The sequence below is a fragment of the Salmo salar genome, chromosome 13 (assembly GCF_965601325.2).
Source record: "Salmo salar chromosome 13, fSalSal1, whole genome shotgun sequence".
NCBI lineage: Eukaryota > Metazoa > Chordata > Actinopteri > Salmoniformes > Salmonidae > Salmo > Salmo salar.
In genome coordinates this window covers 15,381,225-15,407,500 of record NC_138303.1, presented here as the reverse complement: position 1 = coordinate 15,407,500, position 26,276 = coordinate 15,381,225, and the positions used below count along the sequence as shown (strand labels likewise).

At 41.5% G+C, this 26,276-nt stretch overlaps 2 protein-coding genes across 6 annotated transcripts in view; both read right to left on the bottom strand.

Moving 5' to 3' along the window:
* LOC106566473 (rho GTPase-activating protein 39) overlaps positions 1-11,555 on the bottom strand; it is a 143,674-nt gene extending 132,119 nt beyond the window's left edge. The window contains exon 1 of the mRNA XM_014134542.3: positions 11,388-11,555. Within this exon, the coding sequence (XP_013990017.1) occupies positions 11,388-11,401 (14 nt within the window). The 5' untranslated portion in view covers positions 11,402-11,555. The remainder of the gene's footprint in view (positions 1-11,387) is intronic.
* Positions 11,556-12,321: 766 nt separating this feature from the next.
* LOC106566486 (extracellular sulfatase Sulf-2) overlaps positions 12,322-26,276 on the bottom strand; it is a 291,339-nt gene continuing 277,384 nt past the window's right edge. For 3 of the 5 annotated variants that reach the window (XM_045692958.2, XM_082959853.1, XM_082959854.1), the window contains 6 exons: positions 24,075-24,169; positions 23,396-23,455; positions 22,923-23,086; positions 22,696-22,838; positions 21,232-21,355; positions 12,322-16,076 (listed from right to left, as the gene is read on the bottom strand). In XM_045692958.2, coding sequence (XP_045548914.1) covers positions 15,367-16,076; positions 21,232-21,355; positions 22,696-22,838; positions 22,923-23,086; positions 23,396-23,455; positions 24,075-24,169 — 1,296 coding nt within the window. In that variant the 3' untranslated portion in view covers positions 12,322-15,366. Of the gene's footprint in view, positions 17,144-20,661; positions 20,696-21,231; positions 21,356-22,695; positions 22,839-22,922; positions 23,087-23,395; positions 23,456-24,074; positions 24,170-26,276 lie in introns of all 5 variants that reach the window. The other 2 variants (XM_045692960.2, XM_045692959.2) reach the window with 2 other exon arrangements.

Here is a 26,276-nt window from a genome sequence, read left to right as displayed (position 1 = left end):
CTTTAAACATCAGCTATCTGAGCAGCTAACCGATCGCTGCAGCTATACATAGTCCATCTGTAAATAGCCCACTTTGCTGCTCTTTTGCACACCAGTATCACTACTTACACACCATCATCTGCTCATCATCATCTGCTCATCTATCACTCCAGTGTTTATTTGCTAAATTGTAATTACTTTGCTACTATGGCCTATTTATTGCCTTACCTCCTTACGCCATTTGCACACACTGTATATAGACTTTCTTTTTTTTCTATTGTGTTATTGACTGTACGTTTGTTTATCCCATGTGTAACTATGTGTTGTTGTTTGTGTCGAACTGCTTTGCTTTATCCTGGCCAGGTCGCAGTTGTAAATGAGAACTTGTTCTCAACAAGCCGACCTGGTTAAATAAAGGTGAAATAAAAAAATTAAAAAGAACACACACAGCAACTTACAGAGTAGAACCCCAGATCAGAACAGAGACTATCTGAGAAGCACAGAGAAAATACAGACAGCACACACTTTGTTCTGATTCTCGCACTGCTGATCTGTTATGTATGATGGCCAGAGTGAGAATACTAGGAAGTGGAAGTTCTCAGCGTGACGTCTGATAATGTCATGAAAGATGAAACCAAATTTTAACATTTAACAAACGTAACATTCAACTGTTTCTTCTACTAAAACGTTAAAACAACCAGCAGGTGAAGTTTAGGGTGAGGGCATTGTAGTACCAGCAGTGATTGAAATGTTACTTGGTACTTTCTAACTATTCACCAGGAAGCAGGCAGTTAGATAACACATCATCTCCAAGTGTACAGCGTATTCCTCATCACACTGTGGGCTAGGAGCCAAACCTGGCATGGGTCTTCAAGTCATGACCCAGGAGTAGGGTCAATGTAGCACACGTCCTAGCTATGTTAATGAGCTGAGACCCTGAATCACTGCCCATCCTAATGAGCAGGCGTTTTTACCGACTACTACTTTGGGACCCAGGCCTATGGACCACCATGCCAGGGGTACAGGCCAGTTAGACCAGTTAAATACTGTGAGTTAAATCCACACAACCACAGACAAGCACCTACTGGGTAGTGGTCAAACCAAACGGAGAGAGATGGGCGCCAAGGGGGTTTGGACTGCAGGAGTATTTTGGGGAATGTTTAGGCAACTGAAGTGTTTGTGGAAATATCTACTCATTACAACAGTGTTTCTCAACTCCAGTCCTCAAATACCCCCAACAGCACACAAGCACACCTGATTCAACTTGTCAACTAATCCTCATGCCCTCAATGAGTTGAATAAGGGGAATTCAAATCAAATCAAAATTAAATCCCATTTTATTGGTCGCATACATATATGGGAAACACGGTATTAGAGTAACATTAGTCCCAGTGTTGGTTGCTGTGTTTTCCCCCAAATGGAATATCAAATGTATTTTATTTAGCCCTTTTTACATCAACAGTTGTCACAAATTTCTATACAGAAACCCAGCCGAAAACCCCAAAGAGCAAGCAATGCAGAGGCAGAAACACAGTGGCTATGAAAAACTGGCCCACTCAGGAGGCCAGCTAACTCTTTCTTAACCTAACTCCTAAGCCTAACCCCTAGTCTAGCTAACATTAGCCACAACAAATTTCAATTGGTAACAAATCATAATTTTTGCAAATTCATAACATGACTGCAATTCATAAAATATAATATGAAATAGATGATGGACATCCACAAATGAATACATACCATTCGAAACGTACCATATCATATTAATTGGGGTGTCCCGGATTTACATTTACTATGTTACGTCTACCCCTGAGTCCAGGTTGAGGAACCAGACTCCAAGGGGTGGCAAGTCCATGAGGTGAATGGTTTAACAATAGATACAGTATAGAGACTTGGTCAGACTAGACATGTTAACAGGCTCTCAGAGTATATTCAGCATTCTATTCCATGTTTGATCTATGCCAGAGGGGTATCCTACGAAGCAAGCTAGATCTACTCAGGGTTTTCTAAAGCTAACTAGCTTCAGTTTGCTTCACATTCAGCTCAGGCTTCATCCGTACTAGGACGGTGGATATTGTTCATCCGTCTGCCGATAACTCTAGCAGGTGTGTAACTGTGTGTGAACGTTGCACATGACTAGTCGAACGCCGAACTCGTCATTGAGACAATGCTGAAACATCAATCAATGGGCAAATTAGTGCCACATATTCATTTGTGCCTAAATCAAAATGAAAAATTCAGCAGGCTGTGGTGTGAAATAGGCTTTTAGAAGGGCTGTCTATATTTTATTAAGTATCGTTAATGGCGTCTTTATTTTATTACTTATCGTTTAATACCGTCATTATTTTATAACGTACCATTAATGCCGTCTTTATTTTATTACTTATTGTTAATACCGTCTTTATTTTATTAAGTATCGTTAATGGCGTCTTTATTTTATTACTTATCGTTTAATACCGTCATTATTTTATAACGTACCATTAATGCCGTCTTTATTTTATTACTTATTGTTAATGCTGTCTATCTTATAACTGTGACAGCCCCTCCCTGCTCTGTCTACTGGGTTTTGCTGTGCTTACTTCCTGCAGGAGATTGGTGGGCGGAGCTGGGAGGGTCGTCAGTGCTGATGGGGCACACCTGTGAAAGGTCAGCTGTGGCATAAATGTCACGTCCTGACCAGTAAAGGGGTTATTTGTTATTGTAGTTTGGTCAGGACGTGGCTGGGGGTGTTTGTTTTATGTGTTTCGGGGTTTATGGGTTATGTTCTAGGTTAGTGTATTTCTATGTTAGATCTAGGGTGTTTAGTTCTATGTTTAGTTAATTGGGATTGGCCTTCAATTGGAGGCAGCTGTTCCTCGTTGCCTCTGATTGAAGGTCCTATGTATAGGGGTGTGTTTGTAATGGGAAGTGTGGGAGGTTGTTTTTGCATTGCTGTGTGTAGCCTGCATTACTGTTTTGTCGGCCGTTCGGTTTCTTGTCTTGTTTTGTTTCGTAAGTGTTCTAAATAAAGTTAAAATGAGCACTCAACCCGCTGCGCCTTGGTCCACTTCATAAGACGGCCGTTACAATAAAGCCACTGTTTCCACATTCAGCAAGAGATTCCTCTGTCCATGCATACCTTTGGTTGTTTCGTTGTGGTTTTGGCAGTTGACACATAATTTACTGACCTTCTAGCCTCATCTGATTATTGTTGTGAGTGTTTACTTTATTTATGGAATAAATTAATTGTATTATTCCTTTACTCAGTGTAGTTTCCCATTGTTACAATCTTGAGCCAGGTTGTAACATAATGTATCATTAATACCGTCTTTATTTTATAACGCATCATTAATGTTGTCTTTATTTTATTACGTATCATTAATGTTGTCTTTATTTTATGACGTATCATTAATGTTGTCTTTATTTTATAACGGATCATTAATGTTGTCTTTATTTTATAACGTATCATTAATGTTGTCTTTATTTTATAACGTATCATTAATGTTGTCTTTATTTTATTACGTATCATTAATGTTGTCTTTATTTTATAACGTATCATTAATGTTGTCTTTATTTTATTACGTATCATTAATGTTGTCTTTATTTTATTACGTATCATTAATGTTGTCTTTATTTTATAACGTATCATTAATGTTGTCTTTATTTTATTACGTATCATTAATGTTGTCTTTATTTTATAACGTATCATTAATGTTGTCTTTATTTTATAACGTATCATTAATGTTGTCTTTATTTTATAACGTATCATTAATGTTGTCTTTATTTTATAACGTATCGTTAATGTTGTCTTTATTTTATTACGTATCGTTAATGGCGTCTTTGGTGTGATTATTAATGCACAAGCACCTTGTTTCACGTTTTATTAAGTCATAAAATAGTGTTTCATTGCGTGACGTTTAAAATGCATTCTGTCATTAATAAATGTGTAATGTGATATATTTTAACATTACACATTTTAATAGTATTTATATATTTTTATTTTACCCCCTTTTTCTTCCCAATTTCGTCATATCCATTTACGATCTCGTCTCATTGATGCAACTCCCCAACAGGCTCGGGAGAGGTGACGATGGAGTCATGCGTCCTCCGAAACATGACCCACCAAACAGCGTTTCTCAACACCAGCTCGCTTATCCCGGAAGTCAGCTGCACCAATGTGTCAGAGGAAACACCGTTCAACTGACGACCGAAGTCAGCCTGCAGGCTCACCGCGCTCTAGCGACTCCTAGAGCGCGGTGAGCCAAGTAAAGGCCCCCCTGGCCAGACCCTCCCTTAACCCTGACGACGCTGGGACAATTGTGCACCGCCCTAAGGGACTCCCGGTCACGGCCGGTTGTGACAGACCCGGACACATGATGAAGAAAACAATTGTCTTCACTTGGATATACAGACAGTTATGGCTGGAGACGAGACATGACGGACAGCCATAATGACATTGTGTAGTTGTGTAACATTGGTGGCATTATGGTTACTACTGGCTGAGGCCTCTGCTGTTGTAGATTGCCTTAGACTCTTTAACACACACAAATAAAACTATTGATTAATTAATAAATAAAAAAATACGTTTTCCTCAAATGAAGGTGATGATGATGCAATCTTTGCAAGAGGGAGGAAATCTGATTTCATTGGTCCTCAACTTGCGGATCAGTAATTTCATTCGGGGTAAGTGGAGTTAGTCTGCCCGGAGCAAGTTAGTTCTGAAGGACTCGTTGCCATAGAAATGTACCTGGCTAAAAGGTATGACCGGTTATCCTGAGTTGAACTTAGAGTTGACCAAATGTACCTCACTAACTCCTCAAACCTGTTTCGTAGGATACCCCTCAGTTAATCCATCGCCGTTGCTTTAGATTGTCTTGTGTTGTTAGAAAGTTATACCTTTTAAGGTATGGCCGGTTATCCTGAGTTGAACTTAGTGAGGTAACTTTGGTCAAATCTAACTCCTCAAACCTGTTTCGTAGGATACCCCTCAGTTAATCCATCGCCGTTGCTTTAGATAGTCATGACTTTCTAACAACACAAGACAAACTTACATATCAGGTTTAGAAGTGCTCTACCACGGCTTCAGTGTGTAGCAGTACAGTCTCATTAATTCATGGCCTGGGCAGCTCCGACACGCCTCCTCACAGCTGTCTCTCTCCCCACCGAGGTTCATTATGCAGACAGCACCAACCCACCACCCCACCCAGCAGAGAAGGTCTCTGCACTGACACACCCTACCATTCCCAGGGTTTGTCCTACTGTACCACTCCCTGCCTGTTCTCACCCTACCAGTATGGGGATCACTGTTTAGCCACGTTGACTCAAACCTATTATAGCCTACAGATATACAACAACAACAACAACGCAAACAATAGCACATGTGCACATAAAGGAGCGTGCACGTGAACCGACACAGTTACTTTCCATTAACCAACCAGCTTTCTAGGGCTCCCGAGTGGTGCAGCGGTCTAAGGCACTGCATCTCAGTTCAAGAGGTGTCACTACAGTCCCTGGTTCGAATCCAGGCTGTATCACATCCGGATGTGATTGGGAGTCCCATAGGATGGCGCACAATTGGCCCAGCGTTGTCCAGGTTTGGCCAGGGTAGGCTGTCATTGTAAATAATAATTTGTTCTTAACTAACTTGCCTATTTAAATAACAGTTAAATAAATAAAATAAACACACTCAGCTGTGGAGGACTGAAGGGCTTTGACAACATCTAAAATTGTCATTGATGATGTCCACAATGGTCAGCTCTCTCTGATTCATCCTGCAGGCAGTGGCCCAACAATGCAGCTTTTCAGGCCAAACTCCCAGTCAGCACAAAGTGACCCCGACCAGTAAAAACAGTCCCACATACCTGGCGTGCCTGGGCTCAGACAAAGACAAACAGAACAGGGGTGAAAGGAAAGAGTGGAGACTCAGTTGGAGGGAGAATATAACCATAAGAGAGAGAGACATTATAGAACACGCTACAACAGCAGAGGCCTCAGCCAGTAGTAACCATAATGCCACCAATGTTACACAACTACACAATGTCATTATGGCTGTCCGTCATGTGTCGTCTCCAGCCATAACTGTCTGTATATCCAAGTGAAGACAATTGTTGTCTGCCTGCATCAGGATAGCTTTACTCAACTGTAGAACATTAATTTTAATGATGGAACAACACAAGTAGTGGAGGTTGTGTGTGGGTGATGAAGACGTCAGAACCTAACACTATTTATTTCAGCAATGCTCCTGTTCACCTGAGATACCCATGGATGGGGTGGGGTGGGGGGGGGTTTGTTCAAATCATTAACTACATGTTATTGTCTTAGACTGTGTTTATATTGTAATAACGATTTGTGTTTGACAAATGTTTGTTCTTTTTCATTTCCATAGAATACCATTTGCATTGCAAATAAAGAGAACATTTAAATTTGAGGCACGCAAAGGGAAACCGAGACAATCCGTTTTTCTATAAAGTTTGAGTAATGTAAACTTAATCTCCAGCCTACTTCAAGCCTGTTGTATTATTTTACTGTAGCACAGCAGACAGTGTAAATGATCAATACGCAGAAGTGAGAAGCGGCTACACGAGGATCAACAGCAAAAACGTGTTACACTATATCGGTGGGGGGTAACACCTGTCCCTTTCCCAGACATGAAAACTCTCCCCAGTAATAGTTAGTATAATAGTAACAGTTAGTATAATAGTAACAGTTAGTATAATAGTAACAGTTAGTATAATAGTAACAGTTAGTATAATAGTAATAGTTAGTATAATAGTAACAGTTAGTATAATAGTAACAGTTAGTATAATAGTAACAGTTAGTATAATAGTAACAGTTAGTATAATAGTAACAGTTAGTATAATAGTAACAGTTAGTATAATAGTAACAGTTATTATAATAGTAACAGTTAGTATAATAGTAACAGTTAGTATAATAGTAACAGTTATTATAATAGTAACAGTTAGTATAATAGTAACAGTTAGTATAATAGTAATAGTTAGTATAATAGTAATAGTTAGTATAATAGTAACAGTTAGTATAATAGTAATAGTTAGTATAATAGTAACAGTTAGTATAATAGTAACAGTTAGTATAATAGTAACAGTTAGTATAATAGTAACAGTTAGTATAATAGTAATAGTTAGTATAATAGTAACAGTTAGTATAATAGTAACAGTTAGTATAATAGTAACAGTTAGTATAATAGTAACAGTTAGTATAATAGTAACAGTTAGTATAATAGTAATAGTTAGTATAATAGTAATAGTTAGTATAATAGTAACAGTTAGTATAATAGTAATAGTTAGTATAATAGTAACAGTTAGTATAATAGTAACAGTTAGTATAATAGTAACAGTTAGTATAATAGTAACAGTTAGTATAATAGTAACAGTTAGTATAATAGTAATAGTTAGTATAATAGTAATAGTTAGTATAATAGTAACAGTTAGTATAATAGTAACAGTTAGTATAATAGTAATAGTTAGTATAATAGTAATAGTTAGTATAATAGTAACAGTTAGTATAATAGTAACAGTTAGTATAATAGTAATAGTTAGTATAATAGTAACAGTTAGTATAATAGTAATAGTTAGTATAATAGTAACAGTTAGTATAATAGTAATAGTTAGTATAATAGTAACAGTTAGTATAATAGTAACAGTTAGTATAATAGTAATAGTTAGTATAATAGTAACAGTTAGTATAATAGTAACAGTTAGTATAATAGTAACAGTTAGTATAATAGTAACAGTTAGTATAATAGTAATAGTTAGTATAATAGTAACAGTTAGTATAATAGTAACAGTTAGTATAATAGTAATAGTTAGTATAATAGTAACAGTTAGTATAATAGTAATAGTTAGTATAATAGTAATAGTTAGTATAATAGTAACAGTTAGTATAATAGTAACAGTTAGTATAATAGTAATAGTTAGTATAATAGTAACAGTTAGTATAATAGTAACAGTTAGTATAATAGTAACAGTTAGTATAATAGTAACAGTTAGTATAATAGTAACAGTTAGTATAATAGTAATAGTTAGTATAATAGTAACAGTTAGTATAATAGTAACAGTTAGTATAATAGTAACAGTTAGTATAATAGTAACAGTTAGTATAATAGTAACAGTTAGTATAATAGTAATAGTTAGTATAATAGTAACAGTTAGTATAATAGTAATAGTTAGTATAATAGTAACAGTTAGTATAATAGTAACAGTTAGTATAATAGTAATAGTTAGTATAATAGTAACAGTTAGTATAATAGTAACAGTTAGTATAATAGTAACAGTTAGTATAATAGTAATAGTTAGTATAATAGTAACAGTTAGTATAATAGTAACAGTTAGTATAATAGTAACAGTTAGTATAATAGTAACAGTTAGTATAATAGTAATAGTTAGTATAATAGTAACAGTTAGTATAATAGTAACAGTTAGTATAATAGTAACAGTTAGTATAATAGTAACAGTTAGTATAATAGTAACAGTTAGTATAATAGTAACAGTTAGTATAATAGTAATAGTTAGTATAATAGTAACAGTTAGTATAATAGTAACAGTTAGTATAATAGTAACAGTTAGTATAATAGTAACAGTTAGTATAATAGTAACAGTTAGTATAATAGTAACAGTTAGTATAATAGTAACAGTGCTATGGAACATGCATGTGTTTTTTTATTTATGTTTTTACTTTGGTAAAGGAACCAAGCAATTTGTAGTAACATCTGCCAAGATTCAAGAGAAGAAACTGATCATTAAAATCGGACCACAATCATACAATCCAACTCTGGCTTCCACAGCACAATAAAACATAGTTAACGCTTCCATGGCCTCCATTTGCTCACTGTCTTTACAATGTGTAACTTGGACTGCCTTCAAGTGTGATTATATATACAGTAGTAACACATCTCTATAATTATATATACAGTAGTAACACATCTCTATAATTATATATACAGTAGTCACACATCTCTATAATTATATATACAGTAGTAACACATCTCTATAATTATATATACAGTAGTCACACATCTCTATAATTATATATACAGTAGTCACACATCTCTATAATTATATATACAGTAGTCACACATCTCTATAATTATATATACAGTAGTAACACATCTCTATAATTATATATACAGTAGTAACACATCTCTATAATTATATATACAGTAGTAACACATCTCTATAATTATATATACAGTAGTCACACATCTCTATAATTATATATACAGTAGTCACACATCTCTATAATTATATATACAGTAGTCACACATCTCTATAATTATATATACAGTAGTCACACATCTCTATAATTATATATACAGTAGTAACACATCTCTATAATTATATATACAGTAGTCACACATCTCTATAATTATATATACAGTAGTCACACATCTCTATAATTATATATACAGTAGTCACACATCTCTATAATTATATATACAGTAGTAACACATCTCTATAATTATATATACAGTAGTCACACATCTCTATAATTATATATACAGTAGTCACACATCTCTATAATTATATATACAGTAGTAACACATCTCTATAATTATATATACAGTAGTCACACATCTCTATAATTATATATACAGTAGTCACACATCTCTATAATTATATATACAGTAGTAACACATCTCTATAATTATATATACAGTAGTAACACATCTCTATAATTATATATACAGTAGTCACACATCTCTATAATTATATATACAGTAGTCACACATCTCTATAATTATATATACAGTAGTCACACATCTCTATAATTATATATACAGTAGTAACACATCTCTATAATTATATATACAGTAGTAACACATCTCTATAATTATATATACAGTAGTAACACATCTCTATAATTATATATACAGTAGTCACATATCTCTATAATTATATATACAGTAGTCACACATCTCTATAATTATATATACAGTAGTCACACATCTCTATAATTATATATACAGTAGTAACACATCTCTATAATTATATATACAGTAGTCAGACATCAAAATAATTATATATACAGTAGTAACACATCTCTATAATTATATATACAGTAGTAACACATCTCTATAATTATATATACAGTAGTAACACATCTCTATTCAGTAAGAGCAATAGACTGCTCTATCCACTGCACTGCACATCAACTGATTACAGGCTAACAAATTCATCTAAACTACCCCAATCTTTATATGTCTTTATATAAATGGAATATAGCATGAGGCCAACACTAAACAGCTAATCGACTCTGGTCAATTGAACTATAATATGGATAAAATACGCCCACGCCGCTGATGGTTGCCATTATGCTGGACACATGGACGTCAGGATGGGAGGTGACTGACTGAGCGGCAGATTGACTGACACAGCACCAGAGGAAAGCATGCTGGACACATGGACGTCAGGATGGGAGGTGACTGACTGAGCGGCAGATTGACTGACACAGCACCAGAGGAAAGCATGCTGGACACATGGACGTCAGGATGGGAGGTGACTGACTGAGCGGCAGATTGACTGACACAGCACCAGAGGAAAGCATGCTGGACACATGGACGTAAGGATGGGAGGTGACTGACTGAGTGGCAGATTGACTGCATGCTGGACGATGTGTAACTAACCAGCCCTCTCCTGTAGCGTTCAGCATCTGTTCACCGACATGCATGCCGGTCAAGACCAGGCATGTTTCCCCCCAGACTAACCCATTAATCCATTGTAAAAACCCTTGATCTCGTGTTTGAACGTTGAAGTTGCCCAGAGGCAGGGTTTTACACACCGATAAGGAGCAATGTAATAGACCGTAGTGTACTTATTGGACAGGTATGCAGTGTTTTAGGATGACTTTCTCTACAAAAGAAGGACTGCATCCGTAATGAATACAATACATTGATACAGAACAATCAAATCATTATTGAAACGGGATAACAGTTCACCTCCCAATGCATTAGTTTGTATGTCTTGTTAGTGTCGTTCATTTCAAGCTTTTTATCAGTTTGAAATGAGTTTGTTCAAATCATTAACTACATGTTATTGTCTTAGACTGTGTTTATATTGTAATAACGATTTGCGTTTGACAAATGTTTGTTCTTTTTCATTTCCATAGAATACCATTTGCATTGCAAATAAAGAGAACATTTAAATTTGAGGCACGCAAAGGGAAACCGAGACAATCCGTTTTTCTGTAAAGTTTGAGTAATGTAAACTTCATATCCAGCCTACTTCAAGTCTGTTCTATTATTTTACTGTAGCACAGCAGACAGTGTAAATGATCAATACGCAGAAGTGAGAAGCGGCTACACGAGGATCAACAGCAAAAACGTGTTACATTAAATCGGTCTAAGTTTCGTTCACCGAGAGAAACACAAAGTTACATGCATTGACAATACACTGTACAATAAATAGTAACTTGCATACCTTGCCTCGGCCATCTTCCTCACATTGTATGAGCAAAAAGTTGGAATAAGAGTTGCATTGTAGTAGATTTCCCACTAGTTGAGCTATGTATGTGCGTTTCCACGTAACTGGAGGAGAGTACAGCCTCACCCCTGCCCTGTCTGTGGGCGAATCAGTACAGCACACACACCCCTCCACGAAACTCCACCGTGGTCATGGTTTATGTGTAATCTGATCCCTAACGGACTGTATTTAACTGAGCAGTATACTATAAAGCAGTTTGAATTAGTTAGCCAGCTAACTTGCCTAAATATTCTGATATATATATATATATATATATATATATATATATATATATATATATATTTTTTTTTAGAAGGATAAGCTTGAAATGGGTATGGTCTTATTGACTCAACAACCAAAAACATATGTAAATTAAGGTTTCTTAATGAATCAGAAAATCAATAGTTATTTCTGGTTGTTTATCAAAGTTAGCTAGCTAACTCATGGAATTTGCTTAGTAGTAAACCCCCGTTTCCCTCTGCATTGGGGGGGTCTGATGATCTTAGTCGTCAACATGATCCAATACAGCCACCTAGTGCCGAGACAGAGTTATACATCCCAGAATTCATGTTGACTGTCACCCCAGATCCAATTGTGTCCAAAAGGTTGGGTCAGTGTCTATTTATTAAATGAACTGTTTGGGAAATCATTCTTAGATGTGTACCAATAAATCAACACATTTATCAAGAGATTTACTTTTCAAAGAACCAGTGACACCTGTTGGCTGAATATGGAACAAGATCAAATGTATGGTTAGTCAGAACCCAGAAAAATATGTTATACAGTACATGTATGTCCCAAAAAGAAATAGGCATGTATGGTATTGGTAAGAGAGTCTCCCAATCAAGGACTGGAGGTCTGAACATGTCAAATAAACACAACCCAGACTAAGTGAAGAGGAGGAAACCTTGGCATTCAACACTTTATTCACAAACTAGTTACAGCTCTCAACTGTTCACTGGAAACCAAAATATATGCACGATAAACCTATGGAACTGCACAAGGCATTGTTATGATAAAACCCTCTTTCTTTCCACATACAGTAGTCCATTTCAAAGTGCTAATAAAAAGTACTGTTGCTTATTTTTTTCCCAGGGGGAGAAGGGACTTGTTTTACCTCAATACCTCACTATACAATATATAGTACAAAATTATTGGGTGGGTGGGGGGGGGGGGGGGTAAATTGAGGGTGGAAAGATTCCTTCTGCTCTTTGGTGTTCACATCAGAAGACTATTTAAAGGTGTGAAACATCGGGCGCTGTAGGGCAGCAGGTAGCCTAGCAGTTAGAACAGTTGACCAGTAACCACAAGGTTGATATGTAGAATCCCCGTGCAAACAAGGTGAAAAATCTGTTGATCTGCCCTTGAGCAAGTCACTCACTCCTAATTCCTCCGGGGTCACGGTCAATAACGGCAGATCCCTGGCCATGATCCCACTGTCAGGGGGAGTAGGGATATGCTAAATTCCCATTTCCAAACTTGTACAGATTTCCCACTTGTACATTCAGTGAAACAGGACAAATATAAGCACCCACTATTTGACCCTTTTGATGAAGCACTGTCTGATAGGTAATTCTGTTTATTATAAAATATATTTCAACATTTACATTAATCGCAGAAACCTACATTCAAATACATACAGCAATTTTATATATATGTTGAGACCGCAATAGCACCATCTATAGCGAACAAGTCTATTGTTATAAAGAATGGAGCATTTGTTAAATACATGTATTTTTCCATGTATTTTTATTTCTACAGAAAGACATGATAACAGAGAAACACGAGTAGCTACAGTCTTTAGACCATGAAGTTATGGCCGATCATGACTGTGTGGGCTTGTTTTACAAGCCAGCATGTTCTGAGTATCTCTAAGTGGTATTAGGCAGAATAAACTGCCAGGGTTGCTGTATAAGGTGAGTGGGTCATGAAACCTATGTCCCGCCCATCTCTGGGACACATCGGCTTGCAAAACAAGCGCACCTTCCCTCTTTGAAGCATTTGATGACATCAGAGAGAGGTAGTGGGGCACGTTCCTCTGCCCAGGCATTGGATAGTTATTTTACATATCAGCTAACCATATCATATGTCCTAGCAATCTGGTGCCCGACAGCAGTCGATGATGTGGCACACAACCATTGGTTGATACATGCAACAACGTCTTAGCAGGGGAACTCAACTGTGGACTGATGACTTGATGAAACAGACTTCCGGGATGAACCAACCAGACTAGACAAGTCAGGTTCACACATAGAGATGTATAAGGATCATTACATAGAAATAACCTGTTTTTGCATGGACATTGGCATTGAGGGCTTCCAGACATCTTAAAGTAGTCAACTGGGTATGGATCCCTACGGGGTTGGGAGCGATCAGCCAATAAGCAGAGCATTGTCTTCTTCTTTAAATTGGTTTGCCTTGTTTGTAAATGGCTTCAAGCTATGTGACTGCCATCTAGTGGCCACAATAAATGAATGACACTACATTTGGTTCAGGACTCCAGCACCGCAAGGAGGCGATAAGACACCTCTATTATTTCACACTTAAAATAATCTAATGAAGAAGAAAAGTGACGATTTTAAAATGTAAATGTCTTCAGTGGTGCTGCCCATACTGTCACAGACACCATCATGGGACAGCTGCAATGTTGTGATCTCTATACGTCTCAGTGGGTTCACATCAGATAAGTGCCTTCAATTGCATGTTTTCTGATTGGACTGTTTCAAAATGGTTAATGCCACAGCTACCAAGTTGTAGTGGTAGAAATATTTTCAGTAAAAACTCTTATTCTGTTCAACATCCAGAACTCAGTCATTTTGAAATGAAAATAAGAACACAACAAAAGGGAATGCTTTGATTCACATAAATATCAAGTCTCATGTTTTTCATCAGAAACATAGTAGAACTAAAATAAGCTGCAACACTGAAAAGATATGGCACTTAGATGACACTTAGTCCCAGTTCCTACCTGCACTCCAACCCTAACCACGGCATCCTCGTGTCAGTTTGACGCCAAACTCAAAGGCAGGTTCCACAGCACTGTAACTCAAAGTGTGTGAGGTGTGTGTATGTGTGTGTGTATATCACTGAACCTCATAATTGATCATCTGCATTTTGTGGAATTAAGTGTTTTAAAAAATGAATTAGTAACACATTGGTAAAAAAGAAGCATTAATCAATGTGCCACATACACGTAATCTGCACAGGGGATGGAACCGGCACAGTTAATACAGCCATTAGTAAAAACTCAAAAAGTCAAATACACATATACAATACAAAATCTTTTTTCAAAGAATCCAAAGAATATCAAAAATCAATCAAGTTTATTTTCCTCTCCAATTCCCAAAGCTCCCTGCCCCAAAAACAAAAAAACAAAGCAAACTAACGTCCTGCATTAGGAAAAGAATCATGGGCTGCTGCTGCTGTGTTCGCTCATAAAGAATCATGGGCTGCTGCTGCCGTGTTCGCTCATAAAGAATCATGTGCTGCTGCTGCTGTGTTCGCTCATAAAGAATCATGTGCTGCTGCTGCTGTGTTCGCTCATAAAGAATCATGTGCTGCTGCTGCTGTGTTCGCTCATGAAGAATCATGTGCTGCTGCTGCTGTGTTCGCTCATAAAGAATCATGGTCTGCTGCTGCTGTGTTCGCTCATAAAGAATCATGGTCTGCTGCTGCTGTGTTCGCTCACAAAGAATCTCCTGGTGAAGTCTGTTGGTGTATTACAGGAAGGGGCCAGCAGGGGGCCGTCTGCTGGCCTGGGATATGGTTGGGGCACTGGAGGACTGCAGTCTTGATTAAAGGGACAGGCACATCCACATATCAGCCTGGATCTGGGTCTGGGTGGGGGACAGGCCAGAGGTGGCATTGTGCTGATTCAGTCTCCCTAAAATCTCAGGTGAGGAGGGGAGACAGAGTGAGAGAGGGGTCTTACAGGCAGTCATACAGGCAACGCGTTCTCAGCTTCCTGAACAAAGTCACTGCACTCACAGTGAGCACGGTTCAGCCTCCACCGGGCCGACCGTCTCCTAAACAACTCTTCCTCATCCTCTTCATCACCCCTATCAATGCCCTTCTCATCCTCGTCATGCAGTCTAGGCTGGCCCTCCTCCCCTAACTGGTTGAGGAGAGGTGGGGAGTGGTCCCAGTCTGAGCGGCCCTCCTCAGCTGCGACTGGAGGACAGGAAGAGGAGGAGGAAGAGCAGGAGGAGGAGGAGGAAGCGCGGTGCACCCCTCCATTCAGCCCCAGTGCCTCCCTCAGGACCTCGGCCCCAGCCTCTCTCAGCAGGAGAGCTGGAGTGGCCAGGGTGGTCAGGTAGATGGCTGAGGCTGATTGGTCCGTTGAGGACACCAGGGCGTGGTCTCTTCCTCCTCTACCCTCCCCAGGAATCAAGTTGCTGCGGCGCCCGTTCGGCTGGTGGTTGAAGTTGCCTAGCATCGTGAACATCCTGTCCACGGTCCAGTCAAAGTTGTCCCAGTCCTCCAGGCTGACGTTGAAGTTGAGTTTGAGATCATAGGCGTGCTTGTCAAGTCTGTACAAGGGTTCAAGTTCTGACCAGTCCATTCCCGTTCCTCCTGCACTGGGTGCTTCTGACGGGGCCACTGTCACCTCCTGGACCCTATCCCTCCCAGCCTTCCCAAATCTGTCCTCTGATGAGACAAAATCACACAGACAAAACAGTGTCATCCGCAGCAAACCTCTGTCTCTCGTTGTGTCTGTACTCTCCTCTTCCCATCACCACCACGTGAACCCTGCTCCCAGTAAACTGGTCCCAGGACAGAGTAGTATTCTATTCTATATGAATGCTTGAATGGGTTCATTCTCTGACATTCACACTAGTATATGAGGCAGCTACATGGAGAAACAGACAAGACACATGGACAGCAGAGTATCAGAAAGAGAGAGAGACATTGTGAGGCACTGCAGTCTTATGAAAGTGAGAGTCAACCAACAGAGATGACTAAGGCAGATGCGCTGGGCGGTGGGGGTGGATGGCGCCCTCTACAGGTAGAGATGATTAGATGACTAAGGCAGATGCGCTGGGCGGTGGGGGTGGATGGCGCCCTCTACAGGTAGAGATGATTAGATGACTAAGGCAGATGCGCTGGGCGGTGGGGGTGGATGGCGCCCTCTACAGGTAGAGATGATTAGATGACTAAGGCAGATGCGCTGGGCGGTGGGGGTGGATGGCGCTCTCTACAGGTAGAGATGATTAGATGACTAAGGCAGATGCGCTGGGCGGTGGGGGTGGATGGCACCCTCTACAGGTAGAGATGATTAGATGACTAAGGCAGATGCGCTGGGCGGTGGGGGTGGATGGCGCCCTCTACAGGTAGAGATGATTAGATGACTAAGGCAGATGCGCTGGGCGGTGTGAGTGGATGGCGCCCTCTACAGGTAGAGATGATTAGATGACTAAGGCAGATGCGCTGGGCGGTGGGGGTGGATGGCGCCCTCTACAGGTAGAGATGATTAGATGACTAAGGCAGATGCGCTGGGCGGTGGGGGTGGATGGCGCCCTCTACAGGTAGAGATGATTAGATGACTAAGGCAGATGCGCTGGGCGGTGTGAGTGGATGGCGCCCTCTACAGGTAGAGATGATTAGATGACTAAGGCAGATGCGCTGGGCGGTGTGAGTGGATGGCGCCCTCTACAGGTAGAGATGATTAGATGACTAAGGCAGATGCGCTGGGCGGTGGGGGTGGATGGCGCCCTCTACAGGTGACAAGCAACAGGACAGTATGAGATGTGAGCTGCCTAAACCTTGCAAGTTAGAATTACATCCATTCATAGAGACAGACAGGAGAGTGAGACAGACAGGAGAGTGAGACAGACAGGAGAGTGAGACAAACAGGAGAGTGAGACAAACAGGAGAGTGAGACACACAGAAGAGTGAGACAGACAGAAGAGTGAGACAGACAGGAGAGTGAGACAGACAGGAGAGTGAGACAGACATGGCTATTAACTAGAACTAGCAGAGAGCAGCAGGCAAGCCTGGAAAAACCCAGAGTTGAATGAAATGAAAGAGGAACGAAAGAGAGGAAGAAAAAACAAGTTAGAGGTGACTGTTAGAGTTGACTGTTAGAGTTGACTGTTTGGTGGCATCGTGAAGTTCCAGACTCACAGTGATTTGGAGGTGGGCATGTTCACTTTTGGCCACTTTCTGCGTTGAAACTGCCTGATGCACAAGCAGCAATAAGATAGACTGTTATCCAGCCCGTTCAAGCAGAGGAAAATAAGCCCTCAACCTTCTCCTAACCTCAGTTAGAAGGAGTGTAGAGACAGTGAAGCATACACTGAGTACTCCCCAGGGTTAGACTGAGTACTCCCCAGGGTTACACAGAGTACTCCCCAGGGTTACACAGAGTACTCCCCAGGGTTACACAGAGTACTCCCCAGGGTTACACAGAGTACTCCCCAGGGTTACACAGAGTACTCCCCAGGGTTACACAGAGTACTCCCCAGGGTTACACAGAGTATTCCCCAGGGTTACACTGAGTACTCCTCAGGGTTAGACTGAGTACTCCCCAGGGTTACACTGAGTACTCCCCAGGGTTAGACTGAGTACTCCCCAGGGTTAGACTGAGTACTCCCCAGGGTTACACTGAGTACTCCCCAGGGTTAGACTGAGTACTCCCCAGGGTTACACTGAGTACTCCCCAGGGTTAGATTGAGTACTCCCCAGGGTTAGACTGAGTACTCCCCAGGGTTACACAGAGTACTCCCCAGGGTTACACAGAGTACTCCCCAGGGTTACACAGAGTACTCCCCAGGGTTACACAGAGTACTCCCCAGGGTTACACAGAGTACTCCCCAGGGTTACACAGAGTACTCCCCAGGGTTACACAGAGTATTCCCCAGGGTTACACTGAGTACTCCTCAGGGTTAGACTGAGTACTCCCCAGGGTTACACTGAGTACTCCCCAGGGTTAGACTGAGTACTCCCCAGGGTTAGACTGAGTACTCCCCAGGGTTACACTGAGTACTCCCCAGGGTTAGACTGAGTACTCCCCAGGGTTACACTGAGTACTCCCCAGGGTTAGATTGAGTACTCCCCAGGGTTAGACTGAGTACTCCCCAGGGTTAGACTGAGTACTCCCCAGGGTTACACTGAGTACTCCCCAGGGTTACACAGAGTATTCCCAGGGTTACACTGAGTACTCCTCAGGGTTAGAAAAGTGCTCAGTGCAAAGGAAAAACAAGAGAGAAAGAAAGAAAGAAAGAAAGAAAGAAAGAAAGAAAGAGAGAAAGAGAGAGAGAGAGAGAGAGAGAGAGGAGAGAAAGAGAACACCAAAAACACACTCTCAATCGCACGTCCAGCACTGGAGGCTGCTGAAGGGAGGACGGCTCATAATAATGGCCGGATCGGAGCAAATGGAATGACATCAAACACAGAGAAAACCATGTGTTTGATGTATTTTATAACATTCCATTGATGCCGCTCCAGCCATTACCACGAGACCGTTCTCCCCAAAAAGGAGCCACCAACCTCCTGTGACGTCCACACGTCGCCCCACACGTCGCCCCACACGTCGCCCCACACGTCGTCCCACACGTCGCCCATATACACAATCTCTATGTACTTTCTAAGTGTTGTGTATTCTGCCAACGTATTCTAGGCCAAGTAGATAGTCAACTATCTTTTAGGAATGTTTATATTCATTTTATATAAACTCAGCAAAAAAAGAAACGTCCCTTTTTCAGAACCCTGTCTTTAAAGACAATTCGTAAAAATCCAAATAACTTCACAGATCTTCATTGTAAAGGGTTTAAACACTGTTTCCCATGCTTGCTCAATGAACCATAAACAATTAATGAACATGCACCTGTGGAAAGGTCGTTTTAAGACAATAACAGCTTACAGATGGTAGGCAATTAAGGTCACAGTTATGACAACTTAGGAAACTAAAGAGGCCTTTCTACTGACTCTGAAAAACACCAAAAGGAAAGATGCCCAGGGTCCCTGCTCATCTGCGTGAACGTGCCTTAGGCATGCTGCAAGGAGGCATGAGGACTGCAGATGTGACCAGGGCAATAAATTGCAATGTCCGTACTGTGAGACGTCTAAGACAGCGCTACAGGGAGACAGAACGGACAGCTGATCGTCCTCACAGTGGCAGACCACGTGTAACAACAGCTGCACAGGATCGGTACATCCGAACATCACACCTTTGGGACAGGTACAGGATGGCAACAACAACTGCCGAGTTACACCAGGAACGCATAATCCCTCCATCAGTGCTCAGACTGTTCGCAATAGGATGAGAGAGGTTGGACTGAGGGCTTGTAGGCCTGTTGTAAGGCAGGTCCTCACCAGACATCACCGGCAACAACGTCGCCTATGGGCACAAACCCAATGTCACTGGACCAGACAGGACTGGCAAAAAGTGCTCTTCACTGACGAGTCACGGTTTTGTCTCACCAGGGGTGATGGTCAGTTTTGCATTTATTGTCGAGGGAATGAGCATTACACCGACGCCTGTACTCTGGAGCGGGATCAATTTGGAGGTGGAGGGTCCGTCATGGCCTGGGGCGATGTGTCACAGCATCATCGGACTGAGCTTGTCATTGCAGGCAATCTCAACGCTGTGCGTTACAGGGAAGACATCCTCCTCCCTCATGTGGTACCCTTCCTGCAGGCTCATCCTGACATGACCCTCCAACGTGACAATGCCACCAGCCAAACTGCTCGTTCTGTGCGTGATTTCCTGCAAGACAGGAATGTCAGTGTTCTGCCATAGCCAGCGAAGAGCCCGGATCTCAATCCCATTGAGCACGTCTAGGACCTGTTGGATTGGAGGGTGAGGGCTAGGGCCGTTCCCCCCAGAAATGTCCGGGAACTTGCAGGTGCCTTGGTGGAAGAGTGGGGTAACATCTCACAGCAAGAACGGGCAAATCTGGTGCAGTCCATGAGGAGGACATGCACTGCAGTACTTAATGCAGCTGGTGGCCACACCAGATACTGACTGTTACTTTTGATTTTTACCCCCCCCCCCCCCCCCCTTTGATCAGGGACATATTATTCAATTTCTGTTAGTCACATGTCTGTGGAACTTGTTCAGTTTATGTCTCAGTTGTTGAATCTTATGTTCATACAAATATTTACACATGTTAAGTTTACTGAAAATAAAACGCAGTTGAGAGTGTGAGGTTTCTTTTTTTCGTGAGTTTAGTACTAATACCTAATAAACAGTTAAGTGCAGAGTGGTGTTTATGTCAATGAGTAAAGATACCTGTATTCATCAAAGCTGCTTCGCTCTTTACCTCCTGAAGAAGAGACAATAGCAGTGGTTAGAGTATATAGGAACAGATTCCTATCAATGAAGGCATAGAGACCTAGTTAAGCCATGTAGGTGTAGCTCTGTGTTGAAGGAGGCTTTTAAACGGGTTAGAAAGAGCAGTTGTTTAAAACGCAAAATGGTGTCTGAAAAAAAAATAAAAACATCAGCATAAAACGGCTTTCAACTGAATTAACCTTAATTAAAAGGAACAAAACTCATTCCAGAGCGAGTGGTTGTAATCGTTTAAGATGCAGTAATAGAATTGATACATGAGAGGTATTGCATGGTGAAAACAAGAACACAAAGCAAGGCAGGACTTGTGTTTGGTGGAGAGGATGATGGTGATGAGGATAGCAAACAGAGATCATTCTTCTGTAGTGACAACCCACAACAACCTGAGATTGTATATGTGTGTGTGTGTGGTGTGTGTGTGTGTGTGTGTGTGTGTGTGTGTGTGTGTGTGTGTGTGTGTGTGTGTGTGGTGTGTGTGTGTGTGTGTGTGTGTGTGTTACAGGAACTCACCCAGCTCCAGGTTGCGGGTACGGGGGTTGCACTGCTTGTGGCCCTTGCAGCTGCGGAGCTCCATGAGTTGAACGTGGAGCTGGTTTAGAACGGTTCGGTCCAGCGTGTTCACAGCATTCATCAACTACACAGACAGACAGAGATAAAGAGAGAGAGAGAGACAGAGAGAGAGAGACAGAGAGGAATAATGCTGGTCTTCATAATATTTGCACATTAATTCATAAGACCATCTCCAGCTGTTATACAATAGATCGTTTTCAGTGTGCCATCTTGAAGACAGGGCTCTAACATGACTGTAATAGAATGTTATAGTGTCATGCATGTTAATGGGGCTCTAACATGACTGTTATAGAATGTTATAGTGTCATGTTAATGGGGCTCTAACATGACTGTTACATAATGTTGTAGTGTCATGTTAATGGGGTTCTAACATGACTGTTACAGAATGTTGTAGTGTCATGTTAATGGGGCTCTAACATGACTGTAATAGAATGTTATAGTGTCATGCATGTTAATGGGGCTCTAACATGACTGTTACAGAATGTTGTAGTGTCATGTTAATGGGGTTCTAACATGACTGTTATAGAATGTTGTAGTGTCATGTTAATGACGCTCTAACATGACTGTAATAGAATGTTATAGTGTCATGTTAATGGGGCTCTAACATGACTGTAATAGAATGTTATAGTGTCATGTTAATGGGGTTCTAACATGACTGTAATAGAATGTTATAGTGTCATGTTAATGGGGTTCTAACATGACTGTTATAGAATGTTGTAGTGTCTTGTTAATGGGGCTCTAACATGACTGTAATAGAATGTTATAGTGTCATGTTAATGGGGCTCTAACATGACTGTTATAGAATGTTGTAGTGTCATGTTAATGGGGTTCTAACATGACTGTTATAGAATGTTGTAGTGTCATGTTAATGGGGCTCTACCATGACTGTTATAGAATGTTGTAGTGTCATGTTAATGGGGTTCTAACATGACTGTTATAGAATGTTGTAGTGTCTTGTTAATGGGGCTCTAACATGACTGTTACAGAATGTTGTAGTGTCATGTTAATGGGGTTCTAACATGACTGTTATAGAATGTTGTAGTGTCATGTTAATGGGGTTCTAACATTGTTGTAGTGTCATGTTAATGGGGTTCTAACATGACTGTTATAGAATGTTGTAGTGTCATGTTAATGGGGTTCTAACATGACTGTTATAGAATGTTGTAGTGTCATGTTAATGGAGTTCTAACATGGCTGTTATAGAATGTTGTAGTGTCATGTTAATGGGGTTCTAACATGGCTGTTATAGAATGTTGTAGTGTCCCCATTAACATGACATTGGGGATATTTAAATAATGCTATGTAATTAGATGTCTAGAATCAGAACGATATTCTAAATGTATTACTCTGTTAAATACCATCTTTACAGAGGAGTGAGTGATAGCGGTGAGGAGGAGCACTGACCTGGTAGGGATCTGTGTTGAGGTCAAAGTACTCCAGGAAGCCAGTCGCAAACTCACAGAACAGGAAGTTGTGAGTTTCGTTGATGGTCCTCACGCACCAGTAGGTGTTGTTGTTGGCACTGGTGCAGGCACAGAATGGACCCACTGCAGAGAGAGAGAATAGTTGGTGCTAGTGTGTGTACGTGAGTGCTTGTGTGTGTGCGTGTGCGTGTGTGTACAGGGTCTTACTTGTCCAGAAGGGGGCGGTCTGCCAGTGCTGGTTATCGTGGGTGAAGCAGGTGAGACCAGGCATGCTACAGGTGTCGTTGTTCCTCAGACGTTTCAGCAGTTTCCTCATCTTCTTTCTCCTCTTCTGGTCCTTCAGCAGCCACGCCTTGTTATCCTGACCCTTCCTGATGACATCACACATGCGCGCACACACACACACATTACACAGTGACACAATGAAATAGTTACACATACATACATACATACATACATACATACATACATACATACATACATACATACATACATACATACATACATACATACATACATACATACATACATACATACATACATACATACATACATACATACATACAGTATATTGTAGATATACAATCATTACACATAGAGTTCATAAGAACACCCAGAGTTCACATCTCTTTCTTATAGGAAGGACACACATGATAAACATCACAAACCCAGTCCCTTACCTGAATGGGTGAATGCTGCTTCCTTTGTGCCTAAGCTTACTCTTGTACTTAGACTGGTAGCTGAAATACACACAGATATTCACGTTATCAGCATTTATGATAAATATCTGCAGGGAGAACCACAGGGGGTGTGAAGAAAAGCTATTTGAGTGGTAAAGTCACTGTAATGTAATGCTGGCGTTTAGTGTGTGGGTGTTGGTAAGAAATCAGTTGAGCAATGTAAACTGTGGATTGAGAAGAGGAGAGAAGAGGGGAGGAGATGAGAGGAGAGGGGAGGAGATGAGAGGGGAGGATAGGAAAGGAGAAGGGAGCAGAGGGGAGGGGAGAAGAGGGGAGGAGAGGGGAGAAAAGGAGAGGGGAGGGAAGGAGAGGGGAAAAGATGATAGGAGAGGAGAGAAGTGGGGAAGGGAGGGGAGGAGAGGAGAGGGGAAGAGAGGAGAGGAGAGGGAAAGAGAGGAGAGGAGAGGTGAAGAGAGGAGAGGGGAAGAGGGGAGAGGGGAGGAAAGGAGATGAGAGGGGAAGAGAGGAGAGGGGAGGGGGAGAGAGGAGAAGAGAGGAGAGGGGAGGAGAGGGGAAGAGAGAAGAGGAGAGGGGAAGAGAGGAGAAGAGAGGAGAAGAGAGGAGAGGAGAGGAGAGGAGAGGGGACGGGACGGGACGGGAGGAGATGTTCTCTCTTTACATGTAGCGAAGACAGTCACACTCCTCTGGGCGGGCCTTCTTCAGGTGACCCCTGACCTCTCTCAGGTTCTTGATCTTGGTCTGCAGGGTCTCAATCTGAGAGAGAGGCAGGACATTAGATTCGACAGAGAAATGTCACAACACAATGATGTGGTCCTCTACAGCCGAGTTGTTAGAGCATGGCGCTTGCAAAGCTAAGATAGTGGATTAGAGTCCCAGTACCACCCGTTCAACGAATTCATAATTACACAATCAATGATTTCATTAGCAGCTATTGATTGTCATTTCACAAATCCCTGTGAGCACTGAAGATCAACTGCATTGAGAAATAAAGCATAATTGTTTTGTGGTCATATGTGGGTTATGTGAGTGGCTGAGAAGACTGACCTCATGGTCTATATGGGTTATGTGAGTGGCTGAGAAGACTGGCCTCGTGGTCGATATGGGTTATGTGAGTGGCTGAGAAGACTGGCCTCGTGGTCTATATGGGTTATGTGAGTGGCTGAGAAGACTGGCCTCGTGGTCTATATGGGTTATGTGAGTGGCTGAGAAGACTGACCTACCTCATGGTCGATATGGGTTATGTGAGTGGCTGAGAAGACTGGCCTCGTGGTCGATATGGGTTATGTGAGTGGCTGAGAAGACTGACCTACCTCATGGTTGATATGGGTTATGTGAGTGGCTGAGAAGACTGACCTCATGGTCTATATGGGTTATGTGAGTGGCTGAGAAGACTGGCCTCGTGGTCTATATGGGTTATGTGAGTGGCTGAGAAGACTGGCCTCGTGGTCTATATGGGTTATGTGAGTGGCTGAGAAGACTGGCCTCGTGGTCTATATGGGTTATGTGAGTGGCTGAGAAGACTGACCTACCTCATGGTCGATATGGGTTATGTGAGTGGCTGAGAAGACTGGCCTCGTGGTCGATATGGGTTATGTGAGTGGCTGAGAAGACTGACCTACCTCATGGTCGATATGGGTTATGTGAGTGGCTGAGAAGACTGACCTCATGGTCTATATGGGTTATGTGTGTGGCTGAGAAGACTGGCCTCGTGGTCTATATGGGTTATGTGAGTGGCTGAGAAGACTGGCCTCGTGGTCTATATGGGTTATGTGAGTGGCTGAGAAGACTGACCTACCTCATGGTCGATATGGGTTATGTGAGTGGCTGAGAAGACTGGCCTCGTGGTCGATATGGGTTATGTGAGTGGCTGAGAAGACTGACCTACCTCATGGTCGATATGGGTTATGTGAGTGGCTGAGAAGCCTTGCCTCGTGGTCGATATGGGTTATGTGAGTGGCTGAGAAGACTGACCTCATGGTCTATATGGGTTATGTGAGTAGCTGAGAAGCCTTGCCTCGTGGTCGATATGGGTTATGTGAGTGGCTGAGAAGACTGACCTCATGGTCTATATGGATTATGTGAGTGGCTGAGAAGACTGGCCTCGTGGTCGATATGGGTTATGTGAGTGGCTGAGAAGACTGGCCTCGTGGTCGATATGGGTTATGTGAGTGGCTGAGAAGACTGACCTCATGGTCTATATGGGTTATGTGAGTGGCTGAGAAGACTGGCCTCGTGGTCTATATGGGTTATGTGAGTGGCTGAGAAGACTGGCCTCGTGGTCTATATGGGTTATGTGAGTGGCTGAGAAGACTGACCTACCTCATGGTCGATATGGATTATGTGAGTGGCTGAGAAGACTGGCCTCGTGGTCGATATGGGTTATGTGAGTGGCTGAGAAGACTGACCTCATGGTCTATATGGGTTATGTGAGTGGCTGAGAAGACTGGCCTCGTGGTCTATATGGGTTATGTGAGTGGCTGAGAAGACTGGCCTCGTGGTCTATATGGGTTATGTGAGTGGCTGAGAAGACTGGCCTCGTGGTCTATATGGGTTATGTGAGTGGCTGAGAAGACTGACCTACCTCATGGTCGATATGGGTTATGTGAGTGGCTGAGAAGACTGGCCTCGTGGTCGATATGGGTTATGTGAGTGGCTGAGAAGACTGACCTACCTCATGGTCGATATGGGTTATGTGAGTGGCTGAGAAGACTGACCTCATGGTCTATATGGGTTATGTGTGTGGCTGAGAAGACTGGCCTCGTGGTCTATATGGGTTATGTGAGTGGCTGAGAAGACTGGCCTCGTGGTCTATATGGGTTATGTGAGTGGCTGAGAAGACTGACCTACCTCATGGTCGATA